This window comes from Pinus tabuliformis, chromosome 6 (genome assembly GCF_031772625.1).
Source record: "Pinus tabuliformis cultivar Carrire ecotype Pingquan chromosome 6, CPIR1, whole genome shotgun sequence".
Classification (NCBI taxonomy): domain Eukaryota; kingdom Viridiplantae; phylum Streptophyta; class Pinopsida; order Pinales; family Pinaceae; genus Pinus; species Pinus tabuliformis.
The window spans coordinates 1,328,479,676-1,328,502,590 of NC_142292.1; the positions used below are offsets into that span (position 1 = coordinate 1,328,479,676).

At 39.8% G+C, this 22,915-nt stretch overlaps 1 protein-coding gene across 5 annotated transcripts in view; it reads left to right on the plus strand.

Moving 5' to 3' along the window:
• Positions 1 to 2,078: 2,078 nt before the first annotated feature.
• The window catches only part of LOC149263504 (putative FCP1 homology domain-containing protein C1271.03c), a 37,205-nt gene continuing 16,368 nt past the window's right edge, over positions 2,079 to 22,915 (plus strand). Inside the window, exons 1-5 of one of the 5 annotated variants that reach the window (XM_089426357.1) lie at positions 2,098 to 2,377; positions 2,667 to 2,738; positions 3,966 to 4,531; positions 4,680 to 4,761; positions 4,855 to 4,921. In XM_089426357.1, the coding sequence (XP_089282483.1) occupies positions 4,402 to 4,531; positions 4,680 to 4,761; positions 4,855 to 4,921 (279 nt within the window). In that variant the 5' untranslated portion in view covers positions 2,098 to 2,377; positions 2,667 to 2,738; positions 3,966 to 4,401. Of the gene's footprint in view, positions 2,378 to 2,666; positions 2,739 to 3,965; positions 4,532 to 4,679; positions 4,762 to 4,854; positions 4,922 to 22,915 lie in introns of all 5 variants that reach the window. The other 4 variants (XM_089426362.1, XM_089426368.1, XM_089426354.1 and 1 more) reach the window with 4 other exon arrangements.

Sequence of the window (22,915 nt, forward strand, 5' to 3'; positions counted from 1 at the left end):
ACAATGACTAAAGAGTAAACTGAACAATTGTACATACAAGGCATAAAAGGAATTATTTCCTTGCGAGAGAAGGTGGAAATAGACTGCTAGGACAGAGGACTAATGGAGCAACTTCTGTGGACAACAGGACTAATAGGGTTGGAAGAAAAGGAACTCAACCAACAAGTAAGTTGAGTGATTTGTCTTTTATTTTGTTAGGCATAGTGAAGGTCTAAAGGAGTTGACCTCAAGTCCTAGTTGTATATTGTTATATACTAGTCTTGTATCAGGTTTCATAAAGGGCCATGATCCCTGGTACGAGAGCCCTATGATTGTTTATTGAAGGACTAATAAAACAAGTTTTGGGCCATCTATATCTTGTGTACTTTATTGTTTCATTGTTGTTATATATTCATTGTGCAAAATTGTTTTGGTTGAACACTGCTAGTGTGTTTGTGTTCTAAGTATAGCCATAGGCCAGACCTAGGGGGTAAGTGAAATTTCAACAAAAATTCCACATTCAAACCCAAGCTTCATTACCTACAACAAATAGAGTCTTGAAATATTCCTAGTTCTATGACATGCTTATCGCGATCAATGACCAAGATGGTGTTGATGGTCCCAAATTTTGGGCTCTTCTAGCTTCCTAGATCACCTCAATAACATCCTTAAGATATTCTTCCCACCTCATTGCATTAAATTCCAAGGCAACAAGATTATCTTTCTTGATTTTTCCCATAGACAACACATCCATGTATATGTCAGCGATATCTCCTCCTTAAATGATAATGTTCACTCTAGCACATATCAATGTGTAGTCTTCTAGGGGTAACAATGTCCAATCTACAACTACTTTATGCAAATCATATTACTGGAATCCTTCATGATCTTGTTGCTTGATTACCTCCATGCAATTTCCTCCATTGGGAATATTCATAGAAGGGCTTTAAAACTAGCAATGAAAGTGATAACTTTATGTTGAATGTGTGAAAAATCACCTCTCCCTCGTGAAGTTCTTGGCTTCACATTCGTCACTCTTAGAATGAGATGAAAAAACTAAGAAATCCAAAGATTTTCTTTGAGCATTGTTTGCATATATCAAGATGAGAATAAATACCCTTATATAAATTTCAAAATATTAAAATATGCATATTATTCTTAACTAACATAATTACAATAAGAAAACCAAAGTGCATTATTTAAATCAACATAATAACATATATTCACATAATATAATTTTTATTAATAAAAATAAAATTATAATAATTAAATAGAAAAACATTGAAAATAATTGTCCACATGGGGTAGCTCAAGTGGCAAGGGCCGTGGAAATGAAGTCTCACCGAACTGGAAGTCTTGGGTTCAAATCTTGGGCTACCCTCCCCCGTAGAGGGGTACATAATGGACATGTAAATCGGAGAGTCCCACCCCAACTTACAAAAAAAGAAAAACATTGAAAATAATTTTTATTATATTAAATAATTTTTTTTTTAAATATTTTATTTATTTATAAATAGATTATAGATATTGTGAAGAGTGGATGTGAGTTAATATTTTTTATTATTTAAAAATAATTATTAATAATAATTAATATTTACATACTTTAATTAATAGATGAAATAATTTTGATAATAATCCAGTAATATAATTTATAACAAAATAATTATTTCTTATTATTTAAAATCCACTTTTAAAAATAAAATAAATTTATTTAAAATAAAATTAACCAAAAAACAACCCTTCTTTTAGTTAAAAGATTAAATTAACATTTACCCAACACAATTAAAATAATTAATTTCTTTCACACTAACAATATAGAAACCCTACACGAGTATTTCTAATAATTACTGATATAAATGAAAAAAGTCGTATTCTTTACTTTTAGTGGTCCCATCATGAAAACGTGACGTGTCATTTATGGATTGGAAGTGTTCTTGGGAGAATACTTTAAATGTTTTAAAAGTGATCTTTAAGGTGAATAACATAACTCAATTTTGAAGTGGTCTCATTTAGGAAAGTGTTTATGGTGTTTTTGGAGTGGCTTAATATATTTTAAAGCAATTTCATTTATGAAAGTGAAACGTGTCATTTTTATAAAAGAAATTCCATAATCTCGTCCATGTGGAACATTAAAATTTAATAATTACAAAACGTGGATCCGTATGCAAAGACTTCCCTAATCGCTTTGAGAATCTGTACGCAGCTCGAACGAAATCTCTCGCTATATTCCCGGATGTGAATAATGAAGATCTAGCGTCTTTCTGAGGCCATCTTGGACTCGACCGAGATCCCAGTTGGAGGTTTGAAATGTCAGAAACAGATTACATTTGGACCTCTATTTTAAGAAATTTTGGCCTGTAAGATTCGTCATCACGTCAGTACATCTGATGTCAAAATCGTAAGTACTCCAGAGCTTTCGAATTTTTTGTTTTATAGGCCTTCAAAGTTGCCGGTTTTAGCTTCAGTGATTGCAGAAATTTCAAGAATTCTTTGGGAAACTCATAGAAATCACGTTAAAGATAAATTTTGGAGTACAGTAGGGTATTTTTGGAGATTTATTTATTCTAATTTCGCGAACGTAGAATTTTCTCTCAATGTAGATATTTTTCACCGGAAAGTTCTCGTTGTTTAGAAGTGGCTTCCCTTAATGCTCATTCTATTTTCACCTGAAAGTTTTCGTTGTTTAGAAGTGGCTTTATTTTACAGAAATTTTGGCCTGTAAGATTCGTCATCACGTCAGTACATCTGATCTCAAAATCGTAAGGACTCCAGAGCTTTTGAATTTTTTGTTTTATAGGCCTTCAAAGTTGCCGGTTATAGCTTCAGTGATTGCAAAAATTTCAAGAATTCTTTAGGAAACTCATAGAAATCATGTTAAAGATAAATTTGGAGTACAGTAGGGTATTTTTGGAGATTTGAGTGCAAACTTGAGAAATACCAATAGTATTTATTTTAAGTTCACGAACGTAGAATTTTCTCTCAATGTAGATTTTTTTCACCGGAAAGTTCTCGTTGTTTAGAAGTGGCTTCCTTGAATGTTCATTCTATTTTCACCTGAAACTTTTCGTTGTTTTCATTGTTTAGAAGTGTGCTCATTCATTTCTTTTATTCCGAAGAATTTTTTTGTAAATTCTTTTCTTTTTTTCCGTAGGAATTTTATTTTTACTAAATTTAGTAAGCCTACATCTTCATTATCTTCAATTTTTTTTAAGATGTTTAATTTCTCACCTCTCACCCCACCTCCACCAAAATCCCAAAATTTAGGATTCCTCACCGCAGCACACCCCACCCCGCGATAACACAAGATTTGAACCCAAAATCCCCACCCCGGGATAACATAACATAAGATTTGATTTGAACCCAAAATTTAGGATTCCTGATTAATCAGAATCAGGAATTGAATTAAGATGGATCGGGCAACTGTGACTCAAATACTCTACTCATCAAGAAGCTTCAGCAAGAAAATTGAACACGGCCACTGCCTCCTCAGGCAAAATACGGAAAATCCTCTTCTGTATTATCTTTACAGATTTCCTTCTTCCGATATAGGTGATTTGTGCAGTCTATTTTTTTCTCTTTTAAAACAGACTCTTAGAAATTGGAACTTAAATGATTCTTTCTGATTCTCAATTAAAAAGAAAAACTCTCTATTACTGTATTTACTAATATAAACTAGTTGATGTGGCTTTCTATAAATCCATTAGTTGGACATGTAATGATCTCTGTTGATTTACAAATTTCTGCCTTGCGTCATTTTAGAAATATCTGTTTTGCGTTATACTAGTTTAGTGATAAAACAAAGCAGGGCAGGAATTTGATGCAATAAAGTTAAGTTCTTCAGTTTAGAAGCCTGGAAAAGTCAATTGTTTTGATTATTTCAGATGTGATGTTTGTGAGTGTGTACTTAGGGATGTATTGTTAGATGAAACGGATTAACTTTTGTTGGGGATTGATATTTTTTTCCTCATAAATGTTTTTTAATGCAGTAAAATGTCACTGATTTATCAAAGCGCCTCCTTTTTTGGGACCGATTTGGAGCTTGGCAAAGTAAGTTGTAGTCAAGGAAGATAAAGAATACCTTGATAATTGCAATTGGGAATGATATTTCATTTGGAGAATGTGGGAACATCTTTGATAACGCTTTTCATGAGCTCAGTTCACAGCATCGGTCGTTGGCTTTTTTGAAGTGATTTTCACGAGTTCAGTCCACAGCTTAGGCTGTGGGGTCATTCTGCAGTGCTAATCGATCACGCAGAGCCTCTACAATTTATTCTTCTTCCTACTACTTGAGGTATAGAGGTTGCAGTCGTGGGCATCATTTTAAGAGTTGAAAGTGGGAAGCTGGCCGCTGGCTTGGTGCTGTGAGTACAAGCCTACAAGGAAGTTTAGTACTTCTTAATTGTTCTGGGTGCAGATGCAGCAATGACTGTGCCTGCAGAAAAGAAGCTGCTTGTCCTTGATATGAATGGCTTGCTCGTGGAAACATTTCATCGGGCTGAAAAACGTCCCAAAGAGCCGCCTCCTGATGGAAAAGCTGGCAAGAATCAATTTGGTAAGTTATACGAGTATAAAATTGTTAAATGCACAAAAGCTATTTAGTATTTTGAACTTAAGGCCGTGCAATATGTCTGGAGTATTTCTGGTTCATGTTTGTCTTCTTACTTGAAATGCTGAAGATGGTTTTCTATCCTTGATTTCAGTTTACAAAAGGCCTTTTTGCCACCAGTTCATTGAGTTCTGCTTTCAGAATTTTGTTGTAGGAGTATGGTCATCTGCTCAAAAGTAGGTTTCTCTTGCCTGATCTTGTCTTTAGTGTCCGTAAAACTGGTAAATGGATGTTGATTGATTTTGTTTAGTTTCTTTTTTCCTACCCAGGCAGAACGTTGACAAGCTGGTAGATTTCGTATTTGGAGATTTAAAAGAAAAACTGATATTTTGTTGGGTAAGCCTTGAAGCTTTCCCTGAAAATACGGGGAAGGTTTTCTCTCTCTGTGAGCTTTTAGGATGCAAAGTCTTGCTTGTTAGATGTTAGATTGACATGCATTTCATTTTACTGAAAATACTGGACTCATTTTATGGTGTTTGGGTGGTGACGTTCTAATTATCCATTGAAAGGAATTACTAGCAACAGCAACACCTATGAAAAGTTTCAAGCCAATGGCACATCACAGCATGCGAAGTAGCTATATATATGAACCGAAAGAAATGTTGAGTTTTTACCAGAGCCCGTGGCCATGTTTTAGCTTTGCCAGAAGGCAACGGGCCTATATATAATGGAAAAATGGTAAAATCTCTAACTCCGATAAGCGTGGGCCTCGTGGCATAAATAAAACAATTCGGGAAACACAAACTTTAAAAGGGTAGTTATCCCTCTGGAACGGTTGGTGTGCTTCACCACAATGCTACTTTGTGTTGGGAGAAGGACTATTGATGTCTTAGTGACCCAGCTTAGCATGTGATTCTTGAAATAGGCAATTGTTAATTAGCAAATCCGGAAGTGTACAGCTGTAAGACGATTGACAGAACGTTGAATAAGCAGGAGTGATAACTGATACCCAATAGACCACAATGACTACAGATGAAAAAAATATATAGATTGAATGAAGAATGCCAGTACTGGATTAAAGGAAATTCATTAAACAGTATTCCAAGTCTAGAGCGAGTTAATTAAGAAAACACTCATTACATATTATAATAACATTAATGTTTAGAAATCTTTGTATGAATTGTGTTTATATGGGTAAACCCTATCAGATTTTAGGGCACACATGCATGAGGCAAAACATATTTGAAGAAACTTGCACCAATGCTTGATTTTGTATCACGCAGGAACACCGATTTATAGTATAGATTTTGTCTCAGCAAGAAATCTCATGGGGAAATGTAAGGGATGCTTCTCCACATTTGTGAATGACATCTCTTAGTAAATCTGTCAGGTATAGACTCATGTGCCGAACCCAAGGGATTCAAACTGGGCTAATTAGCTGAGCTAAACCCTTGGATTTTATATTGTTTATGTTCTCTTGTCATGAAATTGTCTATTGTATCGTATCTATTTTGCAATATTTTGTTTTACAAAATAGGGTGTCCATCTTAAATAGGCAATACATATATCCTAAACCCTTCAAATGACCATTTTATCTTTCTTTTCGCCAAGCATTTCTCTGCTGCATTTCTGAAGTTTGTCCTTGCTTAATGCCCTCGTGAAGATATGTGCTAGCTGGTTCTAAGTTGTGCACAATATTACCTCAAACTGTAAAGATTCGATCTGATCTTTTGTCTCTTTGTTTGGAAAAGAAATAACAGAAATGTAAAACAACAACCAAGCGCTAACTAGGAAGTTAGATAACTTCCCCTTCAATAATGTAGAAATAACACACTGGTATATAGTGACATGTTGGGTATAAATGCCTCTTATCTGCTGTGTCAGATAGAATGTGCATTATCTTCAAGTATCAACGTGTTAACATTACTCAGCACAGCCAACGGGACACAAAATAGAGATGCAGGACTAAGGTCCATGGTAACCTCAATAAATGGCCAACATACTTGTCAAAAAGCCTATATGTTTGCTCTGATATATACCCAATATCATTTGCTGAATGTCTAGATATTTGCACTTGAAAATTGGATAGATGGCACTGGAAATAATGTTATCAATGATGGAATGATAAAATAGAGAAGCAAGAGCTGATATCTTTCAAATCTTGTGGTATTATATCCCAAGAACCACTGTAACAATGTTTCCAACCTCCGTGTGAATTGTTTCCCACCATTTTGCGGGTAATATCCCTAGGAGAATTTTTTTTCTCCAAGATGGTCCTCAGCGAGTAGCTAGCAGCCCCTTGCAGCCACCTGCTAGCTCATTGTGTCATTTCTCCACCGCTTGAGCCAATCATGTGGTCTCTCGCCTATCTGCTATGATTGTATGTTTGAAGGTGGGCATCCCGAACCTAAAGGTATGCCTTATCATTTGGAAATTGAGTATTGATCATTTGGAAATTGAGTATTGTAGTTTGCTTATCATGGACACTTCTGGGCATGGATTAATGGGGGCATTCGACGGAAAGAATGGGCTAGGCATGTTCTCTTGCCCCCAAGACCCCTTTTAGGTATTAACCTTGGATTCTAGTCTTGTGGGATCTCTTTTATTGACCATTTGGCTCTAGGGATGGTATTTCATGGGAAATCTCAATTTTGGATGCATGGCCTTGCACCCTTATCCGCTCATATTACCCTTTTTCCATTCATTATTACTCCATTCATCATTTCTCCCACGTGGGTCCACATTCTTCCACTGGGTCCACATAGGGTTAGCATGCCCCTTCCCCTTGCCCACACCTTGGGTCATGGTCTGGAATGAAGCCCAAAGGATGATGCAACTAAAAAAAGATAAAAGCATATATGGTCACATTCAACAGGAAAATGTACCACAAAATGCAAAAGATGGTTGGGATAAACACATTTAGCACGTGGGCAAAAGCCAATACATGAGCTCTACCCCATCATCATGGCCATCACCCTGGTTCCTACAGGTTCTATGAGCCTCCATCATATAGGAACCCATGATTGTCCCCCCCTGGTGGGCAATGAACCGCCCCACCTCAAAGGAGGGATTTCACTACTATATTTTATACATCATGCTCTAAACCCTTGAGCCCTGAGTAGTCAATCAAAGAAAATCAAAAAAAGGCAAAAGGCATAAAAGAATGGTGGAAAATCAATGCCGGGGCATCTCATGTACCACTTTTGCTCCCTCCTAAATATTATAAACCCAAGTGTGGGCTTCCCTCTTATTAGCTACCCTTAAACTCTAGCATGTGACCTAGGGCTGCCGCTTCTCATCCCCTACCTCATTCACCATATTTGTCACATGCCACCACCTTTTGAAGGATGTACCTTGAATATTATCCCCTTTAGAAGTAGAAACCACCTAATAGGGTACTTGGTTAACCCCATTTGGAGTTTAGGAGACATTGGCACATCCCAAAGCCCATTATGGAAGGGCAGGCCATTATGAAGTCCACACTTGTGGTCCATGATTAGGTAAGCTTATTTATTCTATTTCTCTAATGACTTGTTGTACAGGAAGTCTAGGGGACACATTAGATCTTATGCAAGATTGCAAATGGTTTCTGTTTGGGGTTTGGTCTCCCTATAGAGGGTCAAAATCCTCTAGAGGGATACATTGACACATGTAGGGTGAGCATTGAGAGCCATGGGCGACTACAACAACAAATTGCACTCTATGGATCCCCACAACCATTCATAGATTGCTCATGGTTCACTTATTGGACGAGGAAAATGCACTTGATCTATCATGCCCAGCCGACCCCAGATCCACACCTTACACTTGACAAATGATCTAGGACTTGCACGATGATGTGGCATCACCTACACCATCATCCTAGCCCTTGCATGCGATCTACAGACATCTCTGATTTGCTTAGAGACCCATGAGGACACTTGTGTGCCCCCACATGTCATTTTGAGCACCACAGGTTATTACAAAGGGCCAACCCCTTCTCCACTGCTTTTGAGGGTCCTATTCTTCATTGTGGCAGCCATGGTCCTCATTAGGCCTCTGAGAGGGCCCTACAACATGCATAGATTATTATTTGACCTCTTGAGAGGCTTTTTCATTTATGAGCTAGTTTGGTGGGCTTGTCACCAAAAGTTGTATTATTAAAACATTATTTCATTTTTGGGGCTTATGTAGGCCAAGGAGGCTAATTCGAACTCCTAAATTGTGTATAAATACAGGTGAGATGAGTTCATTTCTCATCATCGCTTTGGCTTGGATCTCTTATCTCTTTTGAGATTTTCACACTTTTTCTAGAGGATGAATTGGAGCTTTATGGATGAGTTTTGATGTGTGGATAATGGTCTATCTTCTCTTGGAGCGTCTTTATTGTCAATTGTGAATGGTTGGATATACTCTATTACATGTAAGTACGTGCTTTTTGATGTTATTTTTGTTTACTTTTGTCATATATGTTGGATTGAGATTTTCAATGTTTTAGGGCTAATTGCATGCATTTATTGCTTAAAATTGTGGAATTTGTCTCTATTATAGCATCTCTCAATGTATGGGCCATGTAATAGAGGCAAAATCTCTTAGGGGTAATTCTATCAATGAATTCGACCTTGACAAGCCATTCCTCTTGCACATCGAAGTATAAAAGTTGCAAGGTTGCTTCTTCTTGACCTAGAAGGCAAACAAAGTGATATTGAGGCCTTCGTGACTGGGAGCCAAGAAATCCTACTCATACTCAACATAGACTTCATTCTCCCAAAGATTAAGGCACTGATCTACCAAGGCTGGTCACTAAAACTCATATTGTCTCACATCCTTTTAGGACTAGCCACATTAGGGTACCTAGGGCATCTAGCCATCAAAAGAATTCAATCTCCTAGGGTCTCTTGCACTAGCCTTTCTTTTAGCTCTCCTCCAATTTTGAAGACATTCCGATGATGGAGTTGGGAGAAAAGTCAAGCCCTAGCTCTGGGATCAAAACTTGCCCTGCCATCCCCAAGGCTAGTACCTCATAGGGTCAAAACAACATCTTTGAGTGAAAATACTTTCTTTGATCCTTTCCCCACCTTGTCTAGGGTAAGAATATCATTGGTTGCTACATACTTTCCTCATACCCTAGACCCGATCTACTTTCCCCCGAGTGGCCACGCTCCTTTAAAAGATCATTCTTCAAGAACCATTCGGGATACCAATTCTAACAAGGATTTTAGGGATTGGGGAACTCCTTCACAAGTCTTATCCCATAAACCTAACCCTCAAAATCCTCTCTTCCTTTCCCTAGAATACATAATACCTTGCTTAGAAAGCAAGCAAGCTCCATCCTTCAAAATTTTCTAGGAAAGGGGTTGTTTGGGTCACTCATATCCCCATTGATTTATCATTCATTAGTGACTCCATACATATCGGGCCTCCTCCCATCGGTGAAAGTCCATAAATATAAGGGAGCCTTAATTGAGGTCACAGTGGGCTAAGTCTCCATTTGTTGCCCTTGGCTTGACATTTGCCCTTTAGGGATCTCCCTTAGGGCCCTTGCTAGTTTGAGCGGTAACGTGAACAATGGACCAGAAAAGCTGCTCTAAACCCAATGGAAGGAAACTTCCAAATCGCTGGAAATGAATGAATGACTGCTCAAAAATTTAGAAGGGATATTTACTCTTGAAAGAGGAACTGAAACTGCCTTAAGAACCTCTAGAATATGTCTAAGATATAAATGTGAATGTTGTTTCTTGCTCTGAAAACACCCACTATGGCTTGTAGATGTTTTCCCTAAAACTCACCAAGAATCTATTTTTTCATCCAAACCCTGCAAGTAAATCCAATTGCCAACTCTAGTTGCTCAAACCCTGTTTTCAAATTGCATGTAGTATATAATGATCCCCTCTTCCACTGCCACACCCTTTTCATTCAATGGATCTCTCAACACCCAACCATTGTGCCATCCTTATGTTTGAGATATAATCACTTAAATTTGAGGGAAAATATAAGTGGGTGAGCACTTATGTGTTTAAACCCTCTTCCAACACTTGAAATGAATACTAGTCATAGGGATGCACAAAGACTTATCATGCTTTATACTTAAGTGACCATAACACATTACAATGCATTTTAAGTGTAAAACATTGACCTAACGTCACAAAGTGAAGCATAACTCCTCAAAGATATGTAAGATGCCTAGGTGTGAAGCATTCTATAAACTCTGCTCACGACCCATTCCAATTTCTCTCTGCATGTGGCCAAAGACAAAACCTGTCCCCATTGAAATTTTCCTAGGAACAGGGTCAAGGCTTCTGCCATGACTTTAAAACATCATGGTATATGAAAATTTCTCCATGGGCTCCACTAGATCAAGAAATGATTATACCATCATGATAGGTCATTGGATGGTTTGTTAAATTTCCATGAAAATCTGCAACTACTTAGATGAATAACTGAAAACTAGGCAACTGAAACTGAAACCAAATTTACTTTCACCAAGATACAGAGTTTCTTAACAATTTATAAGCAACAAAATAAAACACCAGAGATAAAAACACATCACACAAATTGACATGCTTGCTACCCAAGAAACCCAAAAGGGAAAACCCGTGTTCTTTGTTGTGGTATTTTATTGATTGTTCTTGAGAAATTGGATCTATTACAAAGCAATTTGTCTCTGAGAAAGCGTTTTGCTTCTTCTCACTAATCTCAACTGATACAATTGATCTCGGCCTGCCTTGATCATTGCTCGATCTTGGCCCTCTAGCTCACAATTGTTTCCCTGTTGAGTACCTTGACTTGCCTCTGCAATTCCTTATCCTTGCTCCTTGATCTTTTCACACTAGAAGCCTCCTAAATCCTTACACAAATCCTCCTATTTCCTAGCACAAGCTTGGCTCCTATTTTGTAGTGCAAATCTTCCTATTCTCTTGTGCACTTGTGGTCTCCTATTTCTTAGGACACAAGCTTCCTCAAATCTGCACACACAATCTCCTAAATCCTTATGCACTTGTGATCTCCTATTTCTTAGGACACAAGCTCTCAATTCTGCACTTTCCACTATCAAAGAAGATCTCACAAACTCGTGAACAAACTTGTGAATTCTTGTGCCTTCGTCCTCCTCTATATAGACCCAATTCGAGTATGCAAGTGGCCTAGCTCAATTTAGAAACTTGAGTTTTGATTAGCGAGTTAACTGAGAGTGATAGTCTTTCTCTCTCCAATCAACACTTGAAGTCTTCACTCGTTCTCCCTTCAATTAAGATTGAAGACTAAATCGTTCTAACTAAAATTGTAATTGCCACCTCGTTCTGTAGTCAAACTAATGAAGACTCCAATTAACTGAAGCTCCAACTTTATGCATGCTATCTTGGTGATCATTCTAGTAAATTGGAAATAAACTCATCTTAACTACAGGCTATCTCATGAGCTCGCACTCATACTGAGAGGAAGACAAATTTAGGTCTTCATTGGCTAAGGCACAAGGTAGAATACCTTTACTCACTACATTTTCAACACTCTCTCTTAGCAAGGAAGGTACTTTTGGAAGAATCTCCTCCACCTGGATTTGTCTCCACTACTACATTATCTGACTAAATCGTTCTAACTAAAATTGTAATTGCCACCTCTTTCTGTAGTCAAACTAATGAAGACTCCACTTAACTAAAGCTCCAACTCTATGCATGCTATCTTGGTGATCATTCTAGTAAATTGGAAATAAACTCATCTTAACTACAAGCTATCTCATGAGCTCGCACTCATACTGAGAGGAAGACAAATTTAGGTCTTCATTGGCTAAGGCATAAGGTAGAATACCTTTACTCACTACATTTTCAACACTCTCTCTTAGCAAGGAAGGTACTTTTGGAAGAATCTCCTCCACCTGGATTTGTCTCCACTACTACATTATCTGTTGTTGCAGCTGCTCCCTTTGAACTAGAAGACTTCCTTGCTTCCTGCTGTGGAATTTGATCTGAAGACGTGTTCCTTCCAAGCATCTTCCTAGGCTTCGAGTCTATCACCTCAGTCATAGGTGCCATGTACCCTGTATATCTCTGTGGTTGTTTACTCTGTCTGAATGTGGTACAGGGAGATCCAACTCTCTCCTGATCCTCCCTAAACAACTCTCCTTTCCACCTAGCTTGAACTCTCCTTGTACTGGGAGTCACTGATTGAGTGGTTGACTCCACCACTCATCCTGGTCTCCTCCTCATCATCCTACTAGTAAGCCTACTCGCCACCTGGCCGAGACATAATCTGTGATATTGGCTGAGGCTCCTTCTTAGGAACGAGTAGCTCCATCTCTGGTACTCTAACCTGCTCTTGCTCTAAGGACTCCCTTAGAGCTCTTTTCTCCTCAAACCTCACGTCTCTACTTTGCACAATTCATGCTTTTCTACTCAAGGATGCGCTTGTCTCGACCTTGCAGCAGGTACAAATTCTTCATCCTCACACCTATTTGCTTCACACATCTAAAAGTTAAGTGCTTGACGTAAGCCTTATCTCTATTGAAGATGACATCATAACCCTTGTCCTCTAGGGTAGCCACTATTCTTCAGGCCTGGAACATAGAGAACATCTATGAGATGGAGAGAGCTACCTGACTCCCTTTCAAAACTGACGATACCAACTCCCCTAGTTGCGTACTTGCCATCATCTCCTAGCTCAATGTGAAATTGCATGTCCTTCTCCTTCAACTCGCTGAAATTTTCCTTGTTCCCGGTCATATGGAAGGATGCTCTTGAATCTATATACCATACAATGCTGCTTGCTAAACCTGCCATGCAAGCTATTAATGAGAAATATTTCTTGAACTGAAAGAAAACGCATCTACCTCGGTTGATGCAAACACATGATCCTTATTGGATTCCTTCTTCTGATTAGGACACTTAGTAGTGTAGTGCCCAAACTCATGGCAATGGAAGCATTTGATCTTGCTCAAATCCTTCTTCTTCTTGCCCTTATGACTGGTCTCAATCTCTCCTTAGCCCTTCTTTCCCTTGGATTTGTTACCTTTGCCTGCCAGGGAAAAGTTCCCCTTGTCCTCTGTCTGAGCTGATCTCCTAGCTCTCGTCCGTCTCTGGATGTTAAAATTGGAAACTAAGGCCAAATTCCACCTTGGGACAACTCATTTGATGGAGATGATGATTGCATAGGATTCCTTTTTCAAGAGGTCCAAGATTGATATAAAGATCATCGCATTCGAACAAGTGGAAGTGTGATTTTGAATTTATGCCCACACATGTGCAAATTGTTTAGGTCACCTTCATCATTATATAGGCTCAAGAAGCTCAATGGATGTGTCTCTTCACCCACAATGAATTGTATAAATACAAGAGACTTCACACCTCACTTGGCACATTTGTCACACACACATTCTTCTCTCTCTTCATCAAATTGGTTCGTACAACTTGGGCAGCCTCTCTCTCTCTCTCACACACATGTGGCTAGGAGGAAAAATTTCCTGGGCAGAAATTATAGGCCGAATTTCAGACTTCAAGGGCAGGTTTGACCAGCGTTGACCAAGGCATTTTTGACTGAGTTTGACTTCGATTTTTGGGTCAAAGATCGATTTTTCCAGTTTGCATTGCTGGGCACAAAAATCGAGGATTTCTAGGCTGGTTGACCTGCATTGACTTCAGGGTTGATTGTTGTTTGACCACAGAAAATTACAACAATCTTCTCTCTCTTTTGACTGAGTTTGACTGAGTCATCTTGCGCTGAAACTGGCCTCCCGATCAAAGCCGAGTTTGACCAAGGAAGATTGAGTTGCTTCAAAGAAGAATTGTTGTTGTTTTGACCAGTGTTGACTTCTGGTTAGGGTTGAAGTTTGACTTCAGTGGACTGTAGAAATTTACCGGATGTTTTGACTTTGTATTGGGCAAGCCAATTTGACTTTTGTACTCTCGTTGTTGAGCTTTTGATTTAATAATAAGAAGAATTGATTAAAGGGTTTTCCCCACATCGGGGTTTTTCCCTGGCATATGCCAAATCTGGTGTCCTCTTGTCTTGGCTTGTCTTCTACGCTTTGTTTCATGTTCTATCTGCTTTTACTTTCAATGTGATTATTGTGATTGCTATTGGAATTTGGAAATTGCTATTGGGCTACTAAGAAGCATTGAAGTAAATTGTGCTAAACATAGAACATACCATTGTTAACTAAAATTAACATGGTATCAGAGTCTAGGTGAAGACAAAGCCCAAACAAGAGTGAGGAAAGCAATCACTAAGGAAAGCTATTGGACAAGAGTATTGGTCTAGCTTCAATGACGACTACATCATACTTCAAATTCAAGGACAAATCTGACTATCATGCATGGAAGATGACTTTGGAAGAGAATGATGCTATGGACTATGTAAAAGGAAGAGTGGTGGAGCATCCTTCAAATGCACCCGCTGCTGCAAAAACAAAGACTAAGAAAGGTGAGGTCAAAGCTAGGAAAATTATTGTAAACTCTATTCAAAAGCATTTGGTTGCCTATATTTATGATTTGGAAACATCTAAGGAGATGTATGATAAGCTGGTTGGGATGTTCAAAGTAAACAATGCAAATCAAGTCCTATTTCTCAAGAACAAGTTGAAAGACATCAAGATGGATAGTGGCGAGTCTATTCAATCCTACTTCATGAGGATTACCGAAATCAAGAATGATCTTCTATCTATTGGAGAAGTTGTTGGTGACAGGGAGCTCAATTTTAAGGCATTTGGATGTCTTACAAGAGCACGAGATGTGCTTAACACCACCATTCTCAACAATGACAGGATTCCGGGTTTTGATGAATTATTGGCTAGATGCACTCAAGAAGAAATAAGGATGATGGAGAGAGATGAGCCATCAAATGGAAATTATCCTACTGCTTTCTCTGCTCATGCTAAAAGGAAGAACAATGTTGGTCCAAGGATCTAAGCCGAGATTCAATGAAGGAAGAAAAGGAAGATGCTTCAATTGTAATAGGTTTGGCCACTATGCTATAGAGTGTCCTCATAAGAAGGATAGTCTAAGGGATGATAACAACAACAACCACAACAACTACAAAGGAAATGGCAATCAAAAGAACAACAAGTTCAACAACAAAGGAAAGAGGAATACTCCCGCTGCTCGATATGGAAATGGTCGTCCTCCCAAAAGATCAAGAAATTCCAGATATGAGGAAAGTAATGTTGCAGAAAAACAAAATGAATTTTCTCTAATTTCTGCTTTATCTACTGCCTCTCCTCTGGATACATTGGATCATTGGTTGATTAATAGTGGAGCCTCAAGGCACTTCACTGGGTACAAAGAGGCTCTCTCAAATTTGGTTGAAAAGAAGACTAACTTGCAAATCATATTTGGAGATAATGCCACCCATCCCGTGAAAGGAATAGGTAGCGTCACCCTTCACTTGAATTAAGGTCAAACCATCCATCTACAAGAAGTATTGTATGTGCTCGATTTGAAGAAGAACTTGGTATCTATTTCTACGATGGAAGATAAAGGCTTCAAGGTAGCATTCGTTGATGGCAAGGTACACCTTTGGCAAAGAAACCCTAAAGATGCATTTACTCTTGGATTTAGGGTTGATGGTTTATATCAAGTTGGAGGAAGTCCTTTGGGAGCTATGTCTTACAACACTTCTCTTATCCGAATTGTGTACTAAAGATTTGCCCACCTTCATTACAAAGGTAAGGAAGATGGTCACACGTATGCCCGATTTTAGCATGAATCATGAAGGTGTTTGTCAGGGTTGTGCAACTAGGAAACTTACAAGGGGACCATTCCCCTCAAGCGAAAGTAAAACTTTTGATATTCTTCAACTGGTCCATTCCGACCTATTTGCCTTGGTGGAAAATCAAATAGGGAAGAAGATCAAAATTTTGAGGACTGACAATGGGACCAAATATAAATCAAATGAATTCAATGACTAATGTAGAGAAGCTGGCATTAAGAGGGAGACAACCATTGCATACACTCTTGAGCAAAATGGAGTTGCTGAAAGAAAGAATCGAACGATCATGGAAGCCACCCGTGCCATGCTTCATGATCTAGCTCTACCGAAATTCTTATAGGGAGAAGCTGAAAATACTGTCGCATATGTTCAAAATAGGTGTTCACATCAAGCATTGAATTTCAAGACACTAGAAGAAGTTTTCACTGGTAAGAAACCTGATGTTTCTAATTTTAGAATATGTGGTTGTCCCATGTATTTTCATGTGCCTAAAGAGAAGAGAAACAAGTTGGGAGAATGGAGAAGAAAGGAACTTTTGTGGGCTACAATGAAAACTCAAAGGCATATAGAATCTATGTGCTTGGTCAACGAGATGTGGAAGTAAGCCATGATGTCACATTCAATGAAGACACTGCTCTTGGGAAAGCCAGAGATCTCCCCATTCCAGGAAAAGAAAATGATGATGCTACAGGAAAGCAGGAAGAACCTCCATCCGATGACCCTATGCTCGATGTTGAAGGTTCGATGGATACCATTGATCCACCTCCTAGTGATCCCTCTACCTCAAGGAAAAGATCATTGTGGCTCAGACACTCTTGAAGATGTTGAAAAGCATATTGTTCCAAGAGGGACATTTTGTGAAAGTAAGAAGCCCATCAGGCATCAAGGGTACCTTGTTGCTATGAGTACTATTGTTCAATCTGAGCCTTGTACGTTTGAAGAAGCCATGAAACACCAAGTATGTAACGATGCGATGAATGAGGAGTACGAATCCATCATGAAGAATGATGTTTGGGATGTGGTTCCTAGACCCAAGGACAATTATGTGGTCACATCTAATTGGCTTTACAAAATCAAACATGGAGCTGATGGAGTGTTGAAAAATACAAGGCCAGGTTCGTTGCTCGAGGCTTCTCTCAAAAGGAAGGGTTGGACTATGATGAGATATTTGCACCAATTGTTCGATATACCACTATCCATTCGATTATAGCTCTTACTGCCTCTCAAGGATGGAGCCTTGTAAAGTTTTGTAGATGTTCTATGCTAAGAGCAATTTCACTTTTCTCACAGCAATCATTCACGTAGATAAGCAAAATGCAGATAGAACATATAAGCAGATCTTACAGAAGACAAATCAGAAACAAGAAAAATGTATGTGTTCGTTTCGGCGGTTAACAGGATGCTTCAACCAGCAAAGTCTCCTTTGGTCAGCCAGCCCAGCATGTGTCACAACAACCCTCCAAGTAGCTTGTACTTTTTAGGATGAGAGAGGAAGATTGAATTGTGTGGTTCTCAAATTCTCTCCAACTTTTCCTGTATATATATCCATCAATGAGGGTGTGTGACACATCTGTTGGGCATGTGAGCCTACATTACAAAACTGGCTGACCTTGCACATATAATTTATTAAGAATAATAAATTCAAAATATAAGTTCTGCTCATCGGATTAAGACTATTTTTATATGGATTTTACACCTCTCAGAAAGAGGAATCCAACAAAAATATTAGCCTCTTAATCTGAGCATCAGAACATGGAGTTTGGACCTAGTTGTCCAAATTTAACACTCCCTCTCAACTAGGGAGAACTCCATCTATTAGTGCAATTAACATCGTGAGTCATCCCGCCGAAACTTGCTTTGCTGGCTTCTTTATTTCAGAACAGAAGTGGGTCAGTCACAAAGACATCATTCCCCGACTGACATAATCAGTCCAAAGGTCCCAGACCTCACAAATCTTGATCCCAGATCAAGTGGTTGGACCATGCCATCCTAGATAGAGAGTACGGCAATCTCTGATGCGTCCATCAGTCTTTGCTAATAGTCTCTAGCTTTTCCACACCTCATTGGCCAAATGAGAGGTACTTCCCATGAGCCTGAACTCAATGGGTAGGATGCATACGGGGCACAGATTAAATGAGTGGTGAACCAACTCAATAATCACAAGGGTGGGGCAGAAGCATTATGAGTGCTTATAGCTCCGAGAAGCTATCCCCAAAGCCCCCCAGAGCTCCCAGAGCTCATCGTCCAACAGGACCCACATCATAGGGTCTTTCCACGACATCAAGACTCTCACGGAAGGTTAGGAACTTGACCTTCCCCAGGGGCTTAGTGAGAGTATCCGCGACCTGCTCATCAGTTCCTATATGATCGAGCCTTACGGCGCCTCGCTGTACCATATCCCGGATAAAGTGGTACCTAATATCAATATGCTTGGATCGGTCGTGGAACACAGGATTCTCAGTCATACGAATCCCACTCTGATTATCACAGAGTATTACAGTGGTATCTAGCACATGTTGGAACAGCTCACTAAAGAGCTTCCTCAACCAAACTGCTTCACAACAGGCCATACTAGCAGCAATGTATTCGGCCTCCGCGGTGCTCAAAGCCACCGACTTCTGCTTCCTGCTCATCCATGAGATCGAAGCAGAACCAAGATTGAAACAGCATCCAGATGTGCTCTTACGATCCACCACACTGCCAGCCCAATCGGCATCAGAATATCCCCGGAGTATCACACTCCCGGCAGTGTATCTCAGCCCATGGTTTATCGTGCCCCCAAGATATCTCAAAAGATTCTTGGTACCAACCCAGTGAAAATGATGAGGCTCAACCATCTGTTGACTCAAAGTATTCACTGCAAAACATATGTCCGGACGGGTGTTCACTAAGAACATCAAAGCTCCTATGAGTTGACGATACTCAGTAGGATTGGCCAAGATAGGCTCTGCAGCGCTGCCACTCAACTTCTTAAAGTTGAGTTCCATTGGTGTCGACACGGACTTACAGTCCACCATCCCAAATCTTTCCAGAAGCTTCACAATATACTTTCCTTGAGAAAGGAAAATCTCTCCAGGTCTCTGCCAGACCTCCAGGCCTAGGAAATAGTGCATCAGTCCTAGGTCTTTCATCTCGAACTCAGCAGCAAGCTCCCTCTTACATTGATGAATGAGAGGGTCATTACCTGTCAGGAAGAGGTTGTCCACATACAGCACTAGAATGAGAGGCTTTCCTTCCACAACCTTAAAGTAAAGGTTTGGATCAGCATTGCTTCGAGTGAAGCCCAACTTCATCAAGTAACTATGCATCCTCTCATACCAAGCTCTGGGTGCTTGCTTTAACCCATAGAGAGCTTTCTTCAACCTACAGACATAAGTGTCTCGATCTTGAGCTTCAAATCCCAGAGGTTGTTCTACATACACCTCTTCCTTTATTGCACCATGCAGAAAAGCGGTCTTGACATCCATCTGATGAAGACTCCATCCTTGTGTAGCAGCAAGGGCTATGATGGATCGGATGGTGGTATATCGAGCCACAGGTGCAAATATATCGTCATAGTCAATTCCTTCCTTTTGAGAGAAGCCACGGGCAACAAATCTTGCCTTAAACTTTTCAGCACTCCCATCAGATCCATGTTTAATCTTGTAGAGCCATTTAGCGGTGACAACAGATTTGTCCTTCGGTCTCGGGACCACATCCCAGACATCATTCTTCATAATAGCCTCATATTCTTCATGCATAGCATCCTTCCAGACTTGATGCTTGATGGCTTCCTCAAAAGATCCAGGTTCAGATTGTATAATAGTACTCATGGCAGCAAGATACTCTTGGTATCTACACGGCTTCTTGCTTTCTCGGAATGTTCCCCTTGGGGCAGCATGACCCTCAGCATCTTCGAGGGTGTCCCTGAGCCATGATGGCCTCTTTCCTAGAGAAGGGGAAGGATCAATAAGGTCCATTGGCCCTTCAACATCAGGCATAGTCTCATCCTGGGGTTCTTCCAGATTTCCAGGTCTTTCTTCAAGGTTTTCTTCAGATCTAGGAAGATCTACTACTTTCTTCAGGGAAGCATCTTCGTCAAAAGTGACATCATGGCTTATCTCTATTTCCCTTTGACCAGGTACATAGACTCTATATGCCTTAGAAGTCTCACTGTAGCCCTCAAACATTCCTTTCTTCCCAGTAGCATCCAGCTTACTTCTCTTTTCTTTCGGCACATGAAAATAGACAGGACATCCAAAAATTCTAAAATGTGAGACATCAGGTTTCTTACCAGAGAAAACTTCTTCGGGAGTTCTGGAGTCCAAAGCGGAATGAGGGCATCGGTTTTGAATGATCAAATCTTCCTTTATCTTCAAAGTTCAGCAGAGAAAGAGAGGGAGAGTACATTTACAACAGAAGTCAACACTTTAACTTGTCTAGATCTAACATAGATCATTTTGTATAATGATGAGATCAGTTGAAGACATTCTGCTTCAACTGATCCTCCAAGGTGACTCCTTCACCTATAATCATCCTACATCAGGTTCTCAAGCTACACCACTGCATACTGCATCATGTTGCACTTCATGATTATCATGCTACCCATGTCCATGATCTTATCCATCATAATGCTGTTCAAACTAAGGTGCATTATCATCACGCTACTGCCCCTGCTAATGTATCAGTGTGCTACCCATGCACATGATCTCATAATGCTGACCATCATGCTGTTACCCATGCTCCATGTATTCGTTGCACAACCCATCCACAATATATTATGTTACTGCCCAAGACTGCGTTATATATATGTGTCCAGCATATATATATAACTTATGTACTGTAGCGTCTGTTGTCCAGCGATTACTGCCCATTGTATGTACAGTCCAGCGTATATATAAAGACCATACATATCAAGACCACATACATATTAAGCAAGATCATACATATTGAGACCCTGTCATATAACGTTGATGCCATACATCTTTGTATCAGTTTTCACACCAGAGCAATATCATATACCATCACAGTATTGTGATCATATGCCATTATAACCATGGATATCATGCGAATGCCATACCACATTATAGAGACGAATGCGAGACCATATACCAAAGCGAAAAACCTCTGCGGCTTCAGCGAATATACATAAGAGACATTTGAGTATATATTGGAGTCTTTGGCATCCTCTACGTGTATATATATATAGCCTCTGCGATGTGTACAGGACCTCTGCGTGTATATATATAACCTGTGTTTACGTGCATTGACTGCGGCTTCAGATATGTGCTGCGGTTTCATATATAGACTGTGTTTACGTGCATTGACTGTGGCTTCAAGTATGTGCTGCGGTTTCATATATATGTGACGGTCTAGCGTGAAGTAGATATTTATATTGCGTTCAACATAATCCTAACCGTCAGCTGTTCCAAATGGTCTAGCGTATTCAGCGTTAGCGTATATATTTATATCTATGAGTGCCCAACGTATCCACCGTGAATCATGAACAACATTACGTGCGGCTCTTCAGGAGCAGATTAGGGCAATGTATCACTGCAGCTTCCATGGCTCCCTCTTACTGCGTCTCCCCAATAGCTAGCAGATTATTCCTGGTTTCGGTCAACTTCATAAAGAAAGTTTGAATAGACTCGTCTCGGCCCTTCTTCATATTCTGTCCGCATACACAATTGTACACCTGAGAGATAGTCCCACCAACCACGTAAGCCTTTTATATCTCAGTTGTATAGCCAATTGCATAAATACTTCGACCAAAACCCGACAGCTGGCTTGTTTGTCTCAGCAGCTCCGCACAGGTTTCTCCACTGTTACTCCAGACGTATCAGCGTATATAAACCTGTGCATATGTCAAATACAGGTCCACGCGTCCGTTTATCAACAAGCCCACGGTCGTTGCTGACATTTACCCACGTGTCCACGTGTTGTTGGCGCAACTCCTTCGCTGTTCACACCAGTGTGCCCGCATATAAACCAGCGTGTACAGCTTAACAGTCTTGCGCAACCTTCCTATTTGATCCAACCGCGTCTTTGCTTATATATATAAACCTGTGTATATCTTACGCGTCGTCTCAGCAGACCCGCTTCTCCTTCACCGTCTACTTCAACCGTCCCGACGTAACATATAAACTGGCATATATATTACAGTCCCGCGTATATTTCTTCCACTGCCCACGCGTCAGATTATTAACGCCCGGTGCATTACCACAGCCCTTAGTCAGAAGCCTGACAATCTACTGCATATGTGGATTCCTGCGTGGTTCTGTACTATCCACGTGACAGATTCTCGACCCAACCGCGTAAGATTCTTACTCCGTTGTTTTCCAGAAGTCAGCAATCTTATAGTATGCGCAAAACCCCTGCGTTAATTATCCATTTAATCCACGCGGCCACACACCCATAGCCACTGCCGAATTCTGTTTATTAATAGAGACAACCTGTAAGGTATTTTCTTCTGCGCTGCCCTCCGAATGAACCTGAGCACTCGTCCGACCTGCGCAACCATAAAATCATCTCTCACTGTCCCACCGAATCTCGAACAGGAACTCTATGCGACCACCGCATAGATTAGGCACATTAGAACTGTGCCATTTCTCCTTTGAGATCTAAAGACCCGATGATTGCTATAGATAGAGTTTGTCTTCACCTCAGCTCTGATACCATGTAAAGTTTTGTAGATGTTCTATGCTAAGAGCAATTTCACTTTTCTCACAGCAATCATTC